Source organism: Cygnus olor, chromosome 17, assembly GCF_009769625.2.
Source record: "Cygnus olor isolate bCygOlo1 chromosome 17, bCygOlo1.pri.v2, whole genome shotgun sequence".
Lineage (NCBI taxonomy): Eukaryota > Metazoa > Chordata > Aves > Anseriformes > Anatidae > Cygnus > Cygnus olor.
The window spans coordinates 12,870,680-12,890,567 of NC_049185.1; the positions used below are offsets into that span (position 1 = coordinate 12,870,680).

At 41.2% G+C, this 19,888-nt stretch overlaps 1 protein-coding gene across 6 annotated transcripts in view; it reads left to right on the plus strand.

Moving 5' to 3' along the window:
- LOC121079765 (MLX interacting protein) overlaps positions 1–11,657 on the plus strand; it is a 48,189-nt gene extending 36,532 nt beyond the window's left edge. For 5 of the 6 annotated variants that reach the window (XM_040577450.1, XM_040577451.1, XM_040577452.1 and 2 more), the window contains 4 exons: positions 1,787–1,914; positions 2,981–3,104; positions 5,446–5,575; positions 6,207–11,657. In XM_040577450.1, coding sequence (XP_040433384.1) covers positions 1,787–1,914; positions 2,981–3,104; positions 5,446–5,575; positions 6,207–6,328 — 504 coding nt within the window. In that variant the 3' untranslated portion in view covers positions 6,329–11,657. Of the gene's footprint in view, positions 1–1,786; positions 1,915–2,980; positions 3,105–5,445; positions 5,576–6,206 lie in introns of those variants that run through there. The other variant, XR_005825167.1, reaches the window with a different exon arrangement.
- The last annotated feature ends 8,231 nt before the right edge of the window (positions 11,658–19,888 follow it).

A 19,888-nucleotide genomic window follows, 5' to 3' on the forward strand; every position in this document is an offset into this window, starting at 1 on the left:
CAGCACTACTGGTTTGATACAAAGCTTCAGTAAGAGCCGTTCTGAAAAGAGTTAATAGATCTCTCTGCTGTTGACTGAGTGTGCCAGTCAATCAGTGAAGATACTTGAACTGAGGGACTTGGAAAGGGATGGGCGATAAATTTGTGGCTTATAGTCAATGTGTGAAAGCCCTTTGTCTTTTAGGCATTGTTCTTCTGATGCAGCTTCAGGTGTTGATCAAGTTCTGTCTGATGAGATGCTGCAGCTTTAAAGCTCAACAGAAAAAAGTAAAAGTGCTCTTTGCGATCCTTGCTCCTAGCACCCCAGTAATTAAGCTTTTGTCACGTATGCAGTGTAAGATGACTGCATTTACTGCTAGGTCACCTTTTCTTCTGACATGCTGGCATTTTATACCCATTTTGGACAGCCTCTGGTCCCCAGAGCTGGACTTGAAAAGCTGTGTCCAGTCAGTGCTGTGAGCTTATTCTGCCTGAACAATGAGCCAGCCAAAGGCCAGGTAGATGCTGTTGCTGTTATGCTGGGCCTGGCAAAACAGACCTAGACATTTGGCCTGAGCTAATACTCACAATTCTGAGCACAGTTTGTTAGCACAGGCTTCGTGCTGTGCTAACCACATCTGTGCTGCATTTAGTCAGCTAAGAGCATGGCAAAACAATGCCGTGCGCCTGCAAATACTGTTGAAACATGTCCAAAATGTGCAGTGAAATTTCTAAAACTTCCTACACGTGTGAGATCTGTACTTCCTGATTGGAGGTAGGAGCCTGGCCGCTTCAGATGATTTTGAAAAACCCTTTGGGACTCCTCACCCAGCTCCTTTTAAGAATTTGGCCGTGCACCCTTAGCCTTGCAAATATTGTCATTTTTTTCTCCTGTCACCTGTCTTTTGTGTATAGATTTACAGAGGGGGAAAAAAAAATCCCTTCTCATTGTCAAATGTCTTTGTAGAGATTAAGAACATTTTCTGGCTATGCTTGTTAATTTAGTTCATAAAATGAAACCAAAATAATTAAAACACAGGTTTGTCTGCACAACAATGGTCTAAATGTCCTTTAAATATCACTACCCTTTGAAACATAGAAAATATGAAAGGTTATTGTTACCATGTTGATTTGTTTATGTAATTTTTATATTTAGGATATAAATTGTCAGAATTTCACTACCTGTTTTGAATAGCCTGTTTGAAAGGTAGTCATTTTTGAAAACTTGGCGTTAGTAAAATGTCTGTTTATTTCTCAAGTACAGATTTTTAATTGTTTCCTCAAAACTGGAAGTGTATTTTAAAAGAGATCAGTGACGTTATTTCTGTCTCCTTTGGTGATAGCTAGAGCACATTACCTTCTGGTTTAATAACTTCAGGCTTCCCAAACTAAATAACCTAAGTTGTCAGTGCAGGAACAATGCTTCTAACAGCACAATAAATGTGTCAGCAGGTGCAGCACATCCTTCAGTACCCCAAGTAAGAATTGAAAACATTTTTAAGAGGAGAGACAATGAAATAAAACACTTAAAATTATTACTTTCAACAAAATAGCAAAAATGTAACTTGGGGAATAAAACAACCACTGCAACCATATTTCTCTGTATTAGTGTGCAAATGGGAGTCAGAAAAACAAAGAGTTCAGTAATATCTTAAGTGTTTCTGTCTGCCTATGTGTGCTTTGGCAGGATGAAGGAAACTTAAAAGGTGTTGAAGTGCTTTTCTGGGTTTTACCGCAGATAAGGGGCAAACTCTTCATCCGTCTAGCTTTGTTCCAGAAAGTGAGCTCTATGTTTGTGTTTGGTCTAGATCAGCCATGCAATCACTCTCCAGAAAACAGTAGAATATATCGCTAAACTACAGCAGGAAAGAACACAGATGCAAGAGGAAACCAGGCGCCTTCGGGAAGAAATCGAGGAGCTAAACGCTGCCATCATGTGAGATTTTGGGAGATTTCTGTAATGAAGCAGAGCAGCTTGAATGTTGCTTTGGCTAACAGCAGGGGATGTTTGCCTCAGATGTCATGCCAAACAACAGATGGGTATTGAACATCAGTAGAGATGCTACCGACTTCCAAACAAAAAGCAAAGTCGTTGTGGGATGGGCATTGGTAGCAAATCGTGTGGATTTTCGGCAAGCTCTGAGCATGAACGCTCAACAGTGGTATCACCAGAAAAGACGCATTAGATCAGTTAGAATAAAGCTGAGAAGCCAGTGATGGTTGTTTTTAAAGCTAGGCTCACTGGGTGATGAAACACTCCTACTCTTCATGATGGCTTTGCTGCAGTTTTCTTTCCAAATGCAGTCAATTTTTCCTGGAAGCAATGTGGTTGAGTGCATAGGACTTGGACTCAAGGAGCTTGCCACTGACTGAACATAACTCTGATAAGTCACTTCACCTTCCTGGTGCCTCAGTTTCCTCTGTGGGTTTACGATAGTTATGTGCTATTGCAAAGCATGTTGAGAACCCCAGTGTTTTTTCTTCCATCCACAGAAGTGTTAGGCTTAGGCATTATGTTAGACTTATCGGCAAATCAAAATCTTTTTCTTTTTTTTTTCGTTCTTTCTTTTTTGAAGATATGATAACATCTGTTTGGTTTTATTTTAAATTGATCTGTTTCTTAAGAATCTTTGTAACATTTTCTTCTCTAACACCGCTCAGGAGTAAGTCTGTAAATTTAAACTTGACTCCTAACGTGCCTTTTTCTAAGTGGATGCTAAAAACTACTTTGTTCTATGTTATACTCTGTTTTCAGTTGTGTTGCTTGTAATAAGATGTAGCAGCTTGAAAAATTGCTTTTCTGCATGAAAATAGACACAATTGATTGGAAAACAGTATGTACTCCTGGCCATAACAAATTCGGTGTGGGGGGGTCACGCCCAGAGAAGCCACCTCAGTCTGAGATGCTGGGGTTGCACGTATTTCTCTCGGTATAATTTAGCCTGGAAGAGGAATGTGCCCTTCCTGGTGGGGATTCTGACCTCAGAGCATCTTCTTTTCAGTTCTTGCCAACAGCAGCTCCCTGCTACTGGGGTTCCTATAACACGGCAAAGGTTTGACCGCATGAGGAGTATGTTTGATGAATACGTGAGGAACAGGACCCTCCAGAACTGGAAGTTCTGGATCGTATCCTTTCACGTTTACCTGCTGGACCTGAGGTTTGGTGCTAATGTGTTTAGAGGCAAGAACTCTGGATTCTGATGCTGTGACTTTAAGCCAAGTTGTTTAAGTAATGCATGTCCAGAGTTGTCATTCACATCTATATATGGATACGAATTCTTGCCTTATAGGCTGTTATGAGGCAGAATTTGCTCACCTTAAAGTATGGGAAGTAACTCAGAAGAAATGCAGTACAAAGGTAAAGTTTTCTAGCTCGGTTATTATACCACAAGAAATGTGTAATGAACTGTTTCTCTAACTCTAGCTCTTGTTCACTTTTTGCAAAGGACTACAGAGAATTACAAAGACTTCTGAAAAATAAGATTATTATAGACAATTACTGAAACTGTTGTAAAGGCAATTTTGAAAACTTGCATGTTTCTCCTTTTTTTCAATTTTTTTTTTCATTACGACAAATCAACTTAATTTCTCTTTGCTTCTCAAATGCTAGCAGCTGTGCTTACAAATGAGTGATAATCCAGGAGATGGAGAGAGACAAGCTGGGAATGGAACCAGGTTAGCTAATCCAAGTTTTCTAGTTTGGATCAAATATGGTTAGCCGGAATCAGTTCGGGAATGTTAGTAATTAGCAAACCAGAAGTGCAATTAATAATGAGCAGAAATGTTAACTTTCCCCCTTCCCATTAAAGCTTTGTACCTTTATATTTGCACGTATTTCATGTGTTTGTACTCTGCTGGTTATCTCCCCTGATTATCAGAGTAGATACATCCATGCTGGTGTCTGCATGAAGTACAGCATTTTTTAAAATGCTTTCTTGGGTGCTTCCTGGTTTATCTTAGTCCTAGAAAGCCAGACTCATCCTTTTAGCATCCTTTTAGGAATCAATTCTCAGCAAGATCTTATGCAGTTGCTGATGCAACTGTAGACCTGTTAACTCTGGAACAATTTCAAATGAGTTATAAAAATTCACTTAATTGAAGAATCAGATTATTAATACAACAATGAAAATGGCTGGTTAAATACAACCTTCCACGCATTTGTGCTGCTCCAAAATGTTAAATAGCTCTAGAATTTGGAAGTGAGGGGCTTGTAGAAAGTGGCAGAGGTTATCTGGGATGAAGTTGCAGTTTTGGGTAGCTGGGCCTGTAGTATCTGGAGAAAGGCAAAGGCTGTCGTAGTTGGTAAAAGAAAAGGTTGCTTGGCAAAGTAGTCTTCGCCAACTTCCCTTTGCAAGTCAGGATGTAATTGTGAGGGAACAGTTTTCTAACAACCGGATAGATTGCTTAACACCTGCTGGCTTATCTCAGGAGGTCTTGCAGTAAAAGCTGACAAGGTCCATGGGTGAGTGCTATTAATAATTTTTAAAAAATTTCCTCCTCATGAAATGACTGTAAGAGAGAAAAGGGCAGTTTCATTACAAATATGAGAATATCACAGTTTCTGTTGCATATGAGAGGGAAGTGAGTAATCTGGTTTTTGGCTACTGGAGATAACCCAAGAACAGAGTATTTCTGAATAGGAGAATATCAACAAAAGAATACCCAGTCGCTCTGTAAAAGTCCATAACCACATGCAAATCCCCTAGAGTATTCCAGGTAATTGTTAGACCTATCTTGATTGTTAGCAACAGTGAGAAAGATAGGGGTGTATCACAATCCTGAGGTTGGTTTGGGCCACGTTCTCACAGTCTGCTGACTGTAGTCAGAAAATCCCATCTGGGCTAACGTGGTAAAACCACAGATTCTGAGCCTTCAGATGAGTTTTGTCATACAGCCAGCTTCTGAAATAGATTCCAACTTACAGGTACATTTGCTTGCTGATTTATCATGGCAGCGCTAGAGCAAACTGTTTTGAGTTCAGGTATGGTGACTGTTGTAGGAAAGCTCATCCAACAGACTTTGAAGTCTTTGTTTAGCTGCAGTAGCAAAGAGCTTGTTTACCTTAAGGCTTCTATGTCCTTTTGCTATAAAAGCATCAGTGTTACATGAAAAAGGTGGCAACAAAGAAATAGTACAAACTACACGTACCTAGAAGTTTTAAATGCTCGTGCACTCACAACAGTGCCACAGCATGCAACTGGTTTGTAGGAGATCAAGTCAGCCATACAGGAATTTTACAAAAAGTAATCAGTATTGGTATAACTGGGAACTGAGCTTCATTTTTTTCCTTTGTCCTAGTGTCACAGATCTTAAAAATAAATAAATAATAATAATAATAAAAAACTCTTCGAAATGTTGCAGTCTAAAAATCGTTTGTTTTCTCTGGACATTGAGCTCTATTATCTTTTCCCTTAGAATGTTTTGAACTCCTCCTTTGTTACCTCCCTTAACATTTGATGATTTGCAGTTCAGCATTATTATTAAGCCATTGTTTGAGTCTTTCAATGGGATGGTTTCCACAACAAGCTTTAAGGATCTGAATCAAACTGCAATAGCGTGGTTGGATCAGCACTGTTCTCTCCCTGTTCTAAGGCCAAGTAAGTGAAGTTCTATCAAGCAGTAATTTGAGATCACAGTGAGACCATGTATGATACCATTTCTTAAAAGAATAGGACAGATGTTGAATATGACTTTTTAGTCCCTTCTTATTGTCTCAGTGGAAAAATAAGAACGTCTTTTGGCTGCAAAGGTACTTGGTTGCATGCTTAACACTGAACAGAAAAAAATAAATTGTGTAATACAGATTTAAAGTCTCAAGCAGCATTTAAATTTCAAATATTCCATTCTAGTTGGAGTAAAGTTTAGCAGTGTGATTTGTCTTATGAAGGAAGCGACTTCTGAAGTTTGCATTCCCCATTGAAATGACCTTCTGTTTGAGCATGATGGCTTGACCCTTTACCACTTAGAATTCAGCAAATATTTATGTTTACAATTATAGTTGCTGAGTAGTGCTCTCTTTAGTAGAAGAAATAGGTAGATCTCTATTGTTGTTCTCTGGGCACAGTTCTTACACACCTGTTTCTTGCTGTTGGTCTAAGTGCCAGTATGCATGTTTTGTAGAAAAAAGTTCGTAATAACAGCCTTGTGGTACCTGCACACTGTCCTGCATGGATTTGTTTGCAGTTAGTCTAATGGCTTTTTTGATACTTTTCTGACTTTTCTTTGCAGTGGTGCTGAGCAGCCTTCGGCATCTAAGTACAAGCACCTCAATTCTGTCAGATCCGTCGTGCCTGCCAGAGCAAGCCACAGAGGCAGTTAGCAAGATGAACAAAACAGCTGGTGAAACCTAACAACCAAAGACAGTGAGTTGCTTGTACAAGGGGTGGAGAACCTGCCAGTCTAGCAGCCTGGTGAGTCTCCTTTCAGTTGGTGCACTTTAGAAAGAATACTCTCCATCACCCAAGACCTTCAGGGCATCTGTCTCTGCCTTCAGAGTATGTGGAAGTATGATGCAACGTTGTCGTAATGATTTGATTCCTCTTCAGTGCTGTACTCTACTCCATGAAGTGAGAACACCAAGCTCAGGTAAATTTAGCAGGTTTGATTCCTGCAGGCAGCAATATATCTCCATCAATGCAGCATGCATCTGTATGCAACAAACGTCTTTCTATAAAACAGCTTCAAGTACTAAGTTCTCTGAAGTGTAAATCTTGTACACCAAGGAATGTTCTCTTAAAGGGGAAATATACTTTCAGTTTTGTGAAGCAAAATCTGCTTTTCATTTTGTTTTCTGGTGTTCAGTTCCATTTGTTTTACTTGAATAGTAAACAATTGTTTAAACAGGATTATATTAAAAACCAAAGGAGAAGAAAAATCCATCAGCGACGTCAACTCGTGGAAAATACTAGAATTAAAATCTCAGGCTGTGTTTTGTGTATTTTTATTTTAATGAGTGTACCATTGCATATGATCAGTTCCAAGGCATGCTTTATTTTCTAGCAAATAAAGTAGCTGATTTTTATTATTTTTCTGATATAGCCATTGCAATTGAGTAGCAGGCTGTGCAGTAAGTGCAAAAAAGCAGTTTTAGATTGCACAGATTCTGGAATCAAGATAGACGCATGAATTTCATATCCATTTAATCTCTAAACTGTTTTCTTGCACTCTGCAGAGTTAGGCTACCTTCCTCATAAAATGTGTACATATAAAACACATCCATAGGTAAACGTCATAGTGCTTCAAAGACAGAAATGGAGTTCCTAGCGTTAAGAAATTGGCTTTTTTTTTTTGTCTCAGAAAGCGTATCAAACCACATGGACTTGTAGTCAATTTTTAGCTTCTTTGTCTCTTTTACCTGTTCTTTTTGCCTTCTATTTCAAAAACCTGAAGGACTTAGCCAAGCTTGGTCTGTATGGTAAGGTTATGTTCAACAGGAATTATAAAACACACAAAGATAAGTTAAAACCCACGTAACATTTTTCTGTGGCAGTCCCTGAAGTACTGCCCTTTGCTGTGGATAAGCTTTGTCTTTTTACAGCAGCAATAGTCTGTCCATCCTTAGACAGCACTGGGATGTTCATTCTGGCCAGTTTTTCTTGATGTAGTCTGGAATGATCCTATGACCCTTGTAATTCCACTCATTACTCGATTCTGATGCTTTAGAGCTATTCAGAGTTTGGATAAAGTTTCCTTGTCACCTGCCCCAAGTAGTTTTTTTTCCAGTTTGGAGAACAGGCTGTCACAGTGCAATACTTAGGAGCAGCTAAAAAATTCGGACGTAGCACGTTCTGAAATAGGGTCAGTAGGTTGTCCCTCAGGGGATGTACTTTTCCTCTGCATTGTGTCTAATGTTCCCCACTTGGTGGGCCAAACCTTAAAAAGCAATAATAGGTTTGGGGAGTGGGACTGAGCACAGAGAATAATTTTCCTTTCTTCCTTGTCCTGAGATTTTGCAGCTAGTGGCTTTCATTGGCTTATGTGTGAGCAGGGCTGTAAGAAGAAGAAGGCAAAAAGGGCTGCCCGAGGGCCCTCTCCCTGAGCAGGGGCCTGTGAATTGTGGAAGAGAGGGGCTGAAAGGGACTTGTGCAGGTGGCGGTTCAGTGGGAAGGAATGTAAGGAGAAGACAAAGCGGCATGACCGAAGTACCAGCATGCCTTTCTGTAGCTGTGCATACATTCAAGATGGTCTTTTCTTTTACAGTAGATCTGATTGACATATCATTGAAGCTTGTGGCACATGGGAAAAAACTGTGTCCCTGTGAGAGAGCAAACAGCAATCTAGGCCTCACCTAGGAAATGGTTTGTTGAAATAGTGTGTAAAGGTGGTCAGAGCACTGAAATAGCGAGTAGCTTTTCTAGGGGCACCTATATCCAGGTCTTTCATACAAAATGTTTTATTCAAATAAGCAGTATTTTTGGGATGCATCAGGATAAAAGGTGTTGAATGAGCCTAAATTAATTTTTTAATCAGTGCTTTAATCCTCCCATTTCTGTCACTGTTTGTGAACTTGGTTCCAGTTAAATCATTTAACAGTGTGATTAGCTGGGGAGCGCCCCTCAAGTTCTTTACTGGGCTATCTTGTTGAGATGCATAGATACCTACATGCGTATTTGCATGTTAAAAATATGTATCCGGTTTTGTAGAAAGAAGTCAGCAGGCAAATTGTCCAGGAACAGACTCACTTGTGTTTTTGCTGTACTTTTCAGATAAGCATATTCTGTAATGCTTCCCCTGCAATGTGGTCTCCTGCTCATCAGGCAGCAGTTTTGCCTGATTTTTTTTTTACCATGTTCTTAACCAGGTGTCTGCAACTGAGGTTGCAGTAGTGTTAACAACACTACAGTGTTGTCTCAACAAGCAAAGTGTGCTACAGGCGTGTCTCAGAGCCTAGGGAAGTATGATGACTTCTAAGCTTAGATCCTACCATTTCAAATCTCACTGAATGAATTGGAAGCTAAAAAGGACCTTAAAGGAATAGAAACAGGGGGGGTGTATGACTGAAATGCTAAAAAGTATTGCCCATTAGCAGTTTCGATCTGGATGCGAATGGAAAAAACATCACACTCTTTGCATCATGAGTTGGTTACAATTGGAGGGAAAGTGCTTATTGTAATAATTTGTGATGGAGAAACAAGCTCACGGCACTTCTAAAAGACTGCAAATCTTAACATAGTAAAGAGAAAAAAATAAATCAAAGATCAATTACTGAGGCAAGGGTGTAGGAGGGAGGGAAGGAGTAGTGTAAAGATACTTTCCACATAGTGTAATTACCAGAAATGATGTGGCTCCTCTTTGAAGGAGTGAATCAGTGTATTTTCGTCACCTAACTATTACAAATCAGAATTCTTTTCTCTTATCAGTCAACTTTGTGGAGGGTGTGATTTTACTTTATTTGGAAGCACAGGAGGAAAAAGCTATGGTATATCTCATCTCTGCACGTTTGAGGTACTGAGGATTGGTATGAAAAGAGATTGGCCACGTATGTATTAATTCCTGTCTAGATTCCCACTTGGTTATATATTTGAACTACTTAGTCTTTCTGCCTTCCTCATTTGGGACTCTAATGGATTTCTTTTTTTTTTTTTTTTTAAATAAAACACTTTACCACTTACTCCCCTGACTTATATAGTCTGACTTCCTCTATTTCACCGAAGTACGTTAAGCAAGCAAAACACACTGTGCCTGTAGTCTACACAGAATTACAGATCATGCATATCAGTCTTCAGTGAATTGGTCTGGACCTTTAAAGAATCCCCATATAAGCAAATGCAACTCATAATTAGTCAAATCCAACATATTTTGCTTGATAAGGGAGGGGATGGATAAAATATTTGTGGCCTGCGATACCCACCAAGATCAAACAGATTGTCTAGTGGTGCCTTCTGACCTCAAATTCTATTAATCAATACACTGTAGAAGCCCCCAATCTCTCCCCAGCTTCTAGAGAAATTATGCATTATCTGATGAACTTATTAGTCTTGTATGATACTTCCTGTTAAGACGGGGAATAAGCAGTGAAACCAAATTGAATAAATTAATTAGTAGTAGGGATGGAGACAAGACCATGCTTCATCTGGACAGTCCAAGCTCTGCGCAGAACCCATGGATTCCTTGTTACTACCATTTGATCCGACTGCCGTGTTCTTTCCTGCTTTTCCAAAGCCCTAGGGGAGCTTTCCTTGAAGGGAGACTTACTAGAATGCTTCTATCCGTGCCTTAGATCTTGGGGTCCTGTATGCACCAGATGCATCTTAAGTCTTACATTCTTACCCCTAACATGTGGAAAACTCAGTGAAATGACCAAGTGGGGGTTCCCTTGGTTTTAAGAGAATGTATTGTCTGTGTGGCATTACTGTGCCCCTTTGAACCTGAGGTTGTAAAAAATTGTGTGGATGGATGGGAGGAAGGAAGGAAAAAAATGGTTTTTCCTGCTGACTTCACTATCTTTCCCTCCCACGTATACAGGGGCACACCTGTCCCAAAGTCTGTCAGAAACCTAGTAAAGATGCACATGATTAAATCTCCAAATCTAGAATGGCTTAAAAAATCAAAGGGCTGGCAGATTGCATTGGAAAGTAGCATCCCTTTATTTTGTGCCCTCAGGTGTTTTTTTTTTTTTTTTCATTCTGTGTGTGTATACGCTTAGGCTCACATTGTAGAGGTGAAGGGACAGGTGAACTTTATTTTGTTTGCAAGAAGCTCACTCCAAAACCATTCAGTAACATAATGATTTTTTAGTCCAAATTATTTGGAAGCTAAATCACTTCTTGTGTTTCTGGGATGGATAATTCTTGCCTCAATGTTCCCAACCTGAACATACTGCTAAAATAAAACTGATAGTCAACTATTTTGACCTTTTTTTTTTTTTCTTCTCTCTTTTCTATCATTCTTTGCACTTTTATTGTAAGGAAAAAGAAAAACACCCAGAATGAAAAGGCTGATGCTCCCTGGTTTAGGTGCTTTATGGATTCAGTCGCACAAATCTCAGAGGACTGTGGACAGCTGTTGGTGACTTATAGGAGGTATTTTTTTTAGGGGAGACAACAGGAGTTTTCCTTTTTCTCTTTCAATTTATATACTTGCATTTCTGAGGAGATCGTTTGTTTTTGAGGGTTTTCTTGTATGGGACCCCAGTACTGTTTCCACAACGTCAGCTAAGGCCTCAACTTCCCTTCTGTTTCTTGGATGGATTTCATGCTTATTTACTGTGTTAGAGCAGAAGTGGTAGTACCAAATTGTAGATTGAGCTGCAAAACTTGATTCAGTTAGAAGGAAAAACATCTTAGGTATGTAATACAAAGACTTTCTAGCCATCGTCTGAACTGCTTTTATATCTGAACATTTCCAACGTGAATAGGGTTTTGAATCAAAAGATATCAGTTAGGAGCAATCCTCTTACTTAACAATTTAAAGAACAAATTGCTCCTTTTCTTCTTGTATTTAGATGTGTTTAAGTGAATGGAGTTCATTCTTGTTGTTTAAAAAAAGAAGCTTGAAAGCTTGGAGGTTTGAGGACTTCAGGTTGTACTCTTGCTTTTGCCTAGGTTTCCTGTTCTGTTGCATGACACAACTTCTGTTGTGCTGTTGATATGTAGCACTTTTCAGTAGGTCTGTTAAATTGTGCAATGCATTTTTTTTATATTTACAACCAAAACAATAAAGGTTATTTTTTGGAAGAAACTAGTTGTAGCGTCTTCATTTTTTACCCAGAACTTGGCTTCAAAGTGGGGAAATGGTAAGTGGAAATCTTCCTGGACCTTGCCATCCCTTTTGCAACTGTGAAAAGTGTTGCGGGCTCATTTTCCTATTATCAGTGGTGTTGAAGTCACCCCTTTGGGATCTGTGTGTTTGGCTTTCCTGTTGCAAGGCTTATGTCCTCTTAAAATGACTCCATGCTTCAGAAGCTCAGAGAGACTTGATGTCCCTTGGGCTCATCTTGACTGAAAGAATCAACTCTGCTGGACTTTCTCAGAATGTATGAGTGGCTTGTCTTTTCTCAGGCATTGGCCACCAGGCTGTATTTGCTCTGTGCTGGGTTTTCCCTGTCTCACCAAAGCATTAGCCAGATAAGCAAAAACTGAAGATTACCCTCTGTAGTCAACTCTGCTCCCCTTCAGTCATGCTTGTTAGGGACTGGGAAGGAACAGGCTGGCTACAGCACGGCCTCCACAAGTCCACTTGTCTGCAGTGCTTAACGTTTTTCTTCACTTAAGTAACACTGAGCTTGTTCTTCCACATTTTGCATGACATTTTCCAAATGTATTAAGGTTCTGATATGTTCCTAGAGTTAACAGACCCTGGTTGTTGATTATATTAAGCATAACAGTCCAAATGAGTTCCTGTGACAAAACTAAGCAGATATAAATCTATTTATTTTTATGTCTGCTTTTAACTTACCAGCCAGTAATTCAAAGGTAGCTTTGGTGTTTACCCAGGAAAAGTAAAATTCAAACTTTTAGGGACTACACTGATACCTTAAGCCCCAATGCTCTTATTTTCTTACAGGATTGGATTTGGGACTCTTGGTTGAAATACTGCCGTGGATGGTGGACTCTACCGGGCAGCGCTAAGTTTGGATAACATGTTATTCCCATCGAAATGATGTCAGTGTTAGGCAGTGTTAGTGTAAGCTGCTTAAGTCCATTTAAAAAAATGAAACGTGTCATTTCACCTTTGACTTTAATGACGTTTTTTGTTTTTTTCCTGGTAGGATGCTACAGCTTTCTGCTTCAGCTGTCACCTTGGTGCTATATTGGATTTTCTTGGGTCTAGTGGAGGCAGCGCTCTAGTGAAAGTGTAAAGGTAATAGATGAGTGAAAAGAGGGATTTTATTTTAAAAGCATTGCTGAAGAGTTGATGCTCGTTAATCTCACCTTTGTGACTGGTTGCTTTGACCTAATATAGCGTATAAGAAATTCTGATGAGTCAGGCCTGTGATTCTGGGAGAAGGTATAAGAACGTACAACAGTTTTCTTGCTTTGTTCGCATTTAATTTTTTTAATATCTCTACCTTGATCTCACACAAAGCATCTTGGTAAGAGAAGTCGGTGAAGATCAGTGCTATTTAAACAGCAGTAAAACAACGCTTTGGCCTGACTTCACTCTCAACCAAGCACACAAATGCTAGTGGTACTGCAGTGATGCTATCAAACCTCTCTGGGAGGAAGCTGTGGCTGCAGAGCACTGTTTCTTTATTACTGATTTTGTGGTGATTTCAGTGAGGCTGGTATAGCTGTAGCTGATACGCCAAAAGACAGTTACTGAAATGGCTTCTTTCTGTGGCTGATTCTGCTAATCCCTGAGCAGTACAAAAAGTAGACCTAGATTTGCTCTAAGCAAATTAATGCCAAATGAAATCACTGCCATAAGGGAATTGGCACTTCAGTGGGAGAACAGCTCAGGGCTCTCTTTACATGTACTGAAATCCTAAATATTTTCCTGTGAATCTGTTGTAAACCAGCTCTGGCAGATTTTGCTTTCTCCCAGCACGATTTGAATCTGGGGCAAAAGGAAAAGAACCCAGTGCTCACAAGATATTTTGGAGATATATATATATATATATATATATATAAATATATATATATTTATTAACTTGTATTTACCCTTGGGAGCTTTTCTTTAGATACTCTGATGCATAAGCACTTTTTCCTCCTGAGTCTTACTCACCCTCAGGAGGTATGCAGACAAAATAAATACTCGGGTGGCAGGGAAGTTCCCTGTGTGTCAACACCGGAGTCCCCGTTATCATCCAGAGAGCTGTTTCATATGTTCCTGTCTCAGAAGAAGGTGTATGTATCACAAACTCCAAGTCCTGAGCATCACAAAATGGAAACAGACCCACAAAACGTTTCTCCATCACAGCCCTAAGTCCTGCTGCCTGCCCTTCTGACATTTCTTACACAGCCTGTGTAAATGGGGTACCCCTTGCCAAGAAAGCTTTGCCAGTGACCACCTCACCATCACAGCAGAGATCAAAACGTGGTGCAGGTGTATCCCCAACTTACATCGCCCCATGGATGAGGAAGATTCGCCTGAGCCCTGGTGGCAGGACCCACCGTGGCTGTGCTCGCACTGTTCGTCTGGGGCTGCCAGCACTGTCCTCCCGGGACGAGCGCTTTGCTCTCTGTGGATACTTGAGCCTTCTTTTGAGAGTCTCTGGGCTTCAGCGTGAGCTTCTGAGCTCTGTCTGGGGTGTGGGCTGGAGAGGTCCTGAGAATCTGTTGAGAAGAAAGCCACACAACCACATCTGCAGTGCAGCTAATGGTGGCTCTCAGGTCTTCTCAACTGTGTAGTCCAAACTCGGTCATCCAACGAGTCACCCAACTGCTTCATTTGCCTCCCTGTTCTGAAGCTGCCCCATCTTCTCTGAGCAGGGGGAAGAGTTTTCAAAAATGAAGCTTCTGCATCTGGCTGTGGTCGGCAGGGACTGAACCCTGTTGAGGCAGACAAAGGAAAAGCCAGTATCCGAGCAGCCAGATGGCCACATGGTGCTGACAAATTCCGGGCCTGTTTGCTATAAAGTGTGCAGAAATGAGTACAAAGCAGTCAGAAATGCTTTGGTGATACACTTGTGTCGCAGTGCTTCAGCCTATTTGCAGCCACTCTTTCTGTCTCACCTCTGTATGCACTTCTGTCCTGTTCTTGCTCCTCAGAGGGGTGCTGGCCATTGCTTCCTGACCTCAGCCCTTTGAAGTTTGATGTTCTGGTACCCAGCTGCTTGCCCTGCTGCGTCCCAAACACTTGTGGCAGAGTGCTGTTTGCTCTCAAGCACATGGAAGGAGAGCAGTGGCTTGCCACAGTTTGGCTCAAGCCCGTGTCTCCCTGCTCCAAGCCTGTACCCCGTGTGTGTGAGCTCACTCCTGAGGTGAGCTGAGTCTGCGGGGCTGACAGCACACCTCTGTGCCTCCATGGGAAGAACAACTCTTCTTTCTTGGGGTCAATTTTACTTCTCAGTGACGTTAATTGGTACCAGCCATCTGACTCACTTTTTCGTCTCCTTTGACCTTCAGGCAAATGTTTCCCTTTCCAAGGAAAATGCTTTTGTATAAGTGTTACATACTCAGAAGGTGAAAGAAAAGATGTGCATGAGACACAAAACCACAGGGAGTGGCCCTGTATAATCCTCTGATTCAGCAAGGTTTAAGTGGTTTGTATCAGCCACTGGAAATGGTGATGTCGAAGCTCTCAGGATTTATACATCTTCCTGCTTGCAGCGGTTGGTTGACCCTACGTGACAAGGTCAGCAGATGCCACTTCTGCTCTGGGGATAAGCACATCCCTAATGATCCTTTCGCATTCCCTCTTCCTCTATTAAAAATCAAGGGAGCGAGGTTGGAACTGCACCTCTTGGCCCCTGGGGAAACCGATAGAACTTAAACTAAGCGGGTTAATTTGAGAGAGTGCCACGGCTGCCGGTGTCCCTCTGCTTCTCACGGGTTGGCGCTGACACTGGCAGGTGGCTTCCTGATACAGAAGTATCAGGAGCAAAAAAAACCAACACCTTTGGACTCCACTTACCGTGCTTGCGCAAAGCTCACACGCAAGTCAGAGGTGGGTTATTAAAATGTTCTTTGAACTTGAGGTGTGCTAGCATGGCACCAGCGGAAAGGAGAGCTGATGGTACCTGCGTTAACGTCAGAAACTAGAGCAGAGGTCTCAGATCTGCCTTCATCCTTCTGTCTGTCACCACTATGACATCTCCACAGTGGTGGCCCAGAGTGGTCCCATTTGGGAGGAATTCTTCCCTTGGCTCCAGCAGGGAGCGTGGTCCCTCTCTTCCTCTTGGGAAGCTAGAGTGCTTTCCTGAGAGCACCCAGAGTGGTTGGTGCTTTCTGGGGACTGGCAGCGGCTCAGTTATGTCAAGAAACCTCTCTTCCCAGGGAAGTCTGGGCAAAAGAGGATCAGATCTGCAGCAACTCTTGTTGTTTTAAGGACAACTCTTCCACTAGAGTCCATAAAGACCCTGGGCTCTGTCTTCTCCTGTTGCTCAAATGTCGCCAGCATCCAGACACTCGGCAGGGCCAAACACCTTCCCTGCAGCTCCCCTGTAAGTGCTCGGCACCCGGTTCTCTACGCAAGGGAAGGTTACAGGTAAGCCTCTTGTAAAAAAAAAAAGGCCCGGTTTCATGCCCTCACCTCCTGCTACAGAAGATGCTTCACAAGAACAAAAGGGCCAGGCGTGGCTGTGGACTGGGAGGAGGGAGAGCTGCATCAGCACCAATGGCACCATCCTGAAGAACCACCGCAACGGAAGGGTAAGTAGTTTTCCTTCCTACTGTTTGCATTGAGAGGATTTAAAGGGCGATGGAGGAGATGGGCTGGTACCAAAATCCCGTGCTTCAGTTCCTCGTGGGCTGTTGACAGCCTCGCAGAGGAGGAGCACTGGTGCCACTGGGACGAAGGGGCTCAGTCCTGCTGCAGCCTCCTGGATGTTCGGAGCAGAAATCAGAGTACTCTGGAGCAGGCAGTCCTGTGCTGGTCTGAACCACTGTCAGTGAAGGGATGGCAGCAGAGAGAGGAACGATCCTTTACTTGCATTTTAAATAGGTGTTTCACGTGAAATGAATATAAATATAAAAATATATATATAAAATATATTTGCAAAATATATTTGCAAAATATAAAAAATATATATGTATCTGTATATAAACAGTGTTAATTTCAGAATTTATTCTAATGCTTACACTGGCTTCAAATTTGCATGGTGATACGAACTGAACTCATCACGTTATTAACCTCCCCGTTATTGGGGATAATCGAGGGTTGATGCGACAAAGGAAAAACAAGATGACGACAGGTCCTGTTGCTCCTAGGACATTTGGGTGCCCGCTCTGTTACCAGCTCCAGGAGCAGCAATTGACTGGGCTGCCTTTTGGTGTGCTGCTCGTGCCTGAGCTGATGCAGCGTCCTTCCAGCAGCGCTGCTGCTTGTACTGAACCTAAGCCAGGCTCGAGCTGTGGTGCAGAGCCACAATAATTCAGCCTTCGCAAGCTGGGGCCGAAGAGAAAGCAATTTGCCCACTGGCGGGTCCAAACTTAAGAAACCAACTGGGAGCGTAAGAAGCAAAAGTACTGTGATCTTTTTTCACGTCTTATCAGTAAAAAGTGGGTGGGAAAGATGTGCTGTTTGTAATACCTTTAACCTAATGACTAGAAACAACAAGTTCAATTTGCTATTTAACAAAACATTAGTTTTCCAATGCAGAAAGACTTTAAAAAAATTACATAATAATAATAAAAAAATCATCAGTAGCAGTTTTATTTAATATATTTTTAATTAAATGCCAGGTTTTATCCAAATATATAGTGACAGAAAATGAGTAAAACTGTTCACCTAAGTAGTAAATACATGATTCATCTCTTTTAACATTAAAATATATAAATTAAACATCTGAATAAATATAGAACACAAAATTGCTTAAATAAATTTATAAAAATAAATGTATTCTATAAATTCATAAATACAATTTGCTAGTAATGAGAAGTATAAAATCAGTCTGCTGACAATCAACAAAAGTTTTGGAAAATAATTACAAAATAAAAATATAAATAACATGAAAGTCACTGAAGTCATGCCTTCCTGTTTGCTAATTGATATCATGACTGGTTAATTAAATCACTCTGACTTACATCAGTGCATACTTTTTATTTGCTGCTGCAAATAAAACACTATAAATATTTTTATAATAAATAAAATCAATAACTTAAGACATTCATCTTTTAAATAGTAAATTAAACTAGATTATATATTTAAGATCTACAGGATAGTAAGTACATTATTAATGTTGTTCCCGGTATCAAACTGGTCACAAGTACTGATAGGTACATTCAGCCAAAGCTCCGGTATCCTACAGTTACTGTTTCAGCTTGGCATATTACATTCCTACTGCAGAGTATATTTTTGTTGCATTTTGCATAAATTGCTCATATTTCTGTAAAGCCAGCCAGGTATACATCATCTTCTTTGCTGCGTTCATCCCCCCGAACTGCTCACAGACCTTCTGTGGAAGATCCTTGCTCCTGCAGGTGTAAGGCACCTCCAGTTCAGTCATCGTCACGTTTAGCTGGATGACGCTTGCGTTCACAGCCTGGGTGAAATTCTTCCCACAGATTGCTTCTGGATCATTTCTTATGGTTTGCAAAATATTGTAAAAAATGTGCATGCAGCAACCTGCATCCAGAGGTGGGCATTCGGGTATTTTATTCGCCATTGCTTTGACTTGGGGGTCAGCAGTTAGCCAGCTTACGGTTTTCGGTGTTACAGTGCTGCATGCGTTCTGCATGGGAGAAAGAGGAGAGAGAAATTGTTAATCTTTTGGTTTACATCTGTCCTGGTAGTTTCCACATTAGACTGTCTAGGAGCATACACACCTATTTTTCAGCTTGTGTCTGCTTGAGGTTTTTTTGTTATTGTTCACCGGCTGTATTAACACCTACGCTCCTTTATCAAGTAGCTATTATACACTATCTGTGGCTATGATTGCGCAGCACTTTCTATCTTAATAACCTGCTTGGCATTGTTTTCAGCTTTTCTGAGTCTTTTTTTTTTTTTTTAACCGTATAGGTAAAATTTACTCATGCAACACATTTGCTGTGACCAGAACAAATCTGCTTCAGCAGAAATGGTTTTGATTTCAAGAATGAAGTTAGGGGAAATGTTTTATACTGATTTTTATCAACATATTCTTGGGAACACGTTCCCAGGAATTGAAATTTGCCCGTAGTATTGACTTTCAGGTTCAGTGCACATTTTGCTATCTCCAAGGAAATGCGAGGCTGAGAAGGATTTTCTGCAGAAGTGCTCCTGACTGCTCTAATATTAAGGTCAGACTGAAGAGGAAGGCAATTCTCTTCATCTTTCCAGTGATCTGTTTGGTTTCATCCAAAAAGCTGCCTGCTTCAAGCTCGACGTGACTCAGGAGACAAAGAAAAATGCTTGAGTCTGGAAGACCACAGCTGGCACACCCAAGCTGTCCTAGACATTGCTCCAACTCTGTCTTAAAATAACACAACGCAAATGCTTTCCTTCTTGTATGGAATACAGAGAGGTGCCTCTTCAAGGTTCTAACCCAACTGTTTCTTTTCTGGTGGTCTTCCTAGTATTCTATAACTAAATCAAGGGACTCCTCCCCAGACACAGGCCCAGCAAATGCAAAATATTACACTTACGTAGTTTTTAAACAAGGTAGTTGCTTGCTTTTCTAGCACTAGGAAGGCCCTTATTCTGGAAGTAGAATGCCTCTGCCTCTGTCCTGTAGTAGTTTTGCCATCTTCGGATGTTGGTGCCAAGGAGACCAAAGGAGCCAGTGAGCAGAAGAGGAAGATTGCAAATCTGGTGATTTCTGCATTCAAATGAAGAAAAGAAAAAAAAAGAATACAATGAGTACAGTCTCAGGCGTCTACGCCGTTTTTGCAAAACTTCCTGGTTCTTTGCAGCGTGGTAACTTTCTAAAGCAGAGAGACTTTGAGCGGCTGAGCTAATGACGAGCATCAACCAATGCAACCTTACGACACGGTTAAGTCGCACCCACCTGTCTGGCGTTTCATGGCGGGCTCAGGCAGCGGCTGGCTTGGCCGAAAGCTGGTGGGATGTCGGCGTTCAGGCTGCTTGGTGGCTGGAGTGCTGCGGCTGGGGACAGCCGAGCTGCGTTTAAGTACAGCGGGGTTTTGCGTCAGTGGCTCCCCCATGTTCTCCTGCAGATGATGGTGTGGGATTTTTTTTCTTTTTTGAAAGATTACATCAAAAATTGGTTCAAATGCGTCGTCACTGATTGTGATCTAGCGTGCAGTTTCAAACTGACACAGATGGTGTCCCACATCATCTATTTGACTGGGAGTGCAGGACTCTTGGCTTAGCCATCCCATCTAAATCCCTGGGAGCTCCAAAATGTAGGACTTAGAACATGAATTGTG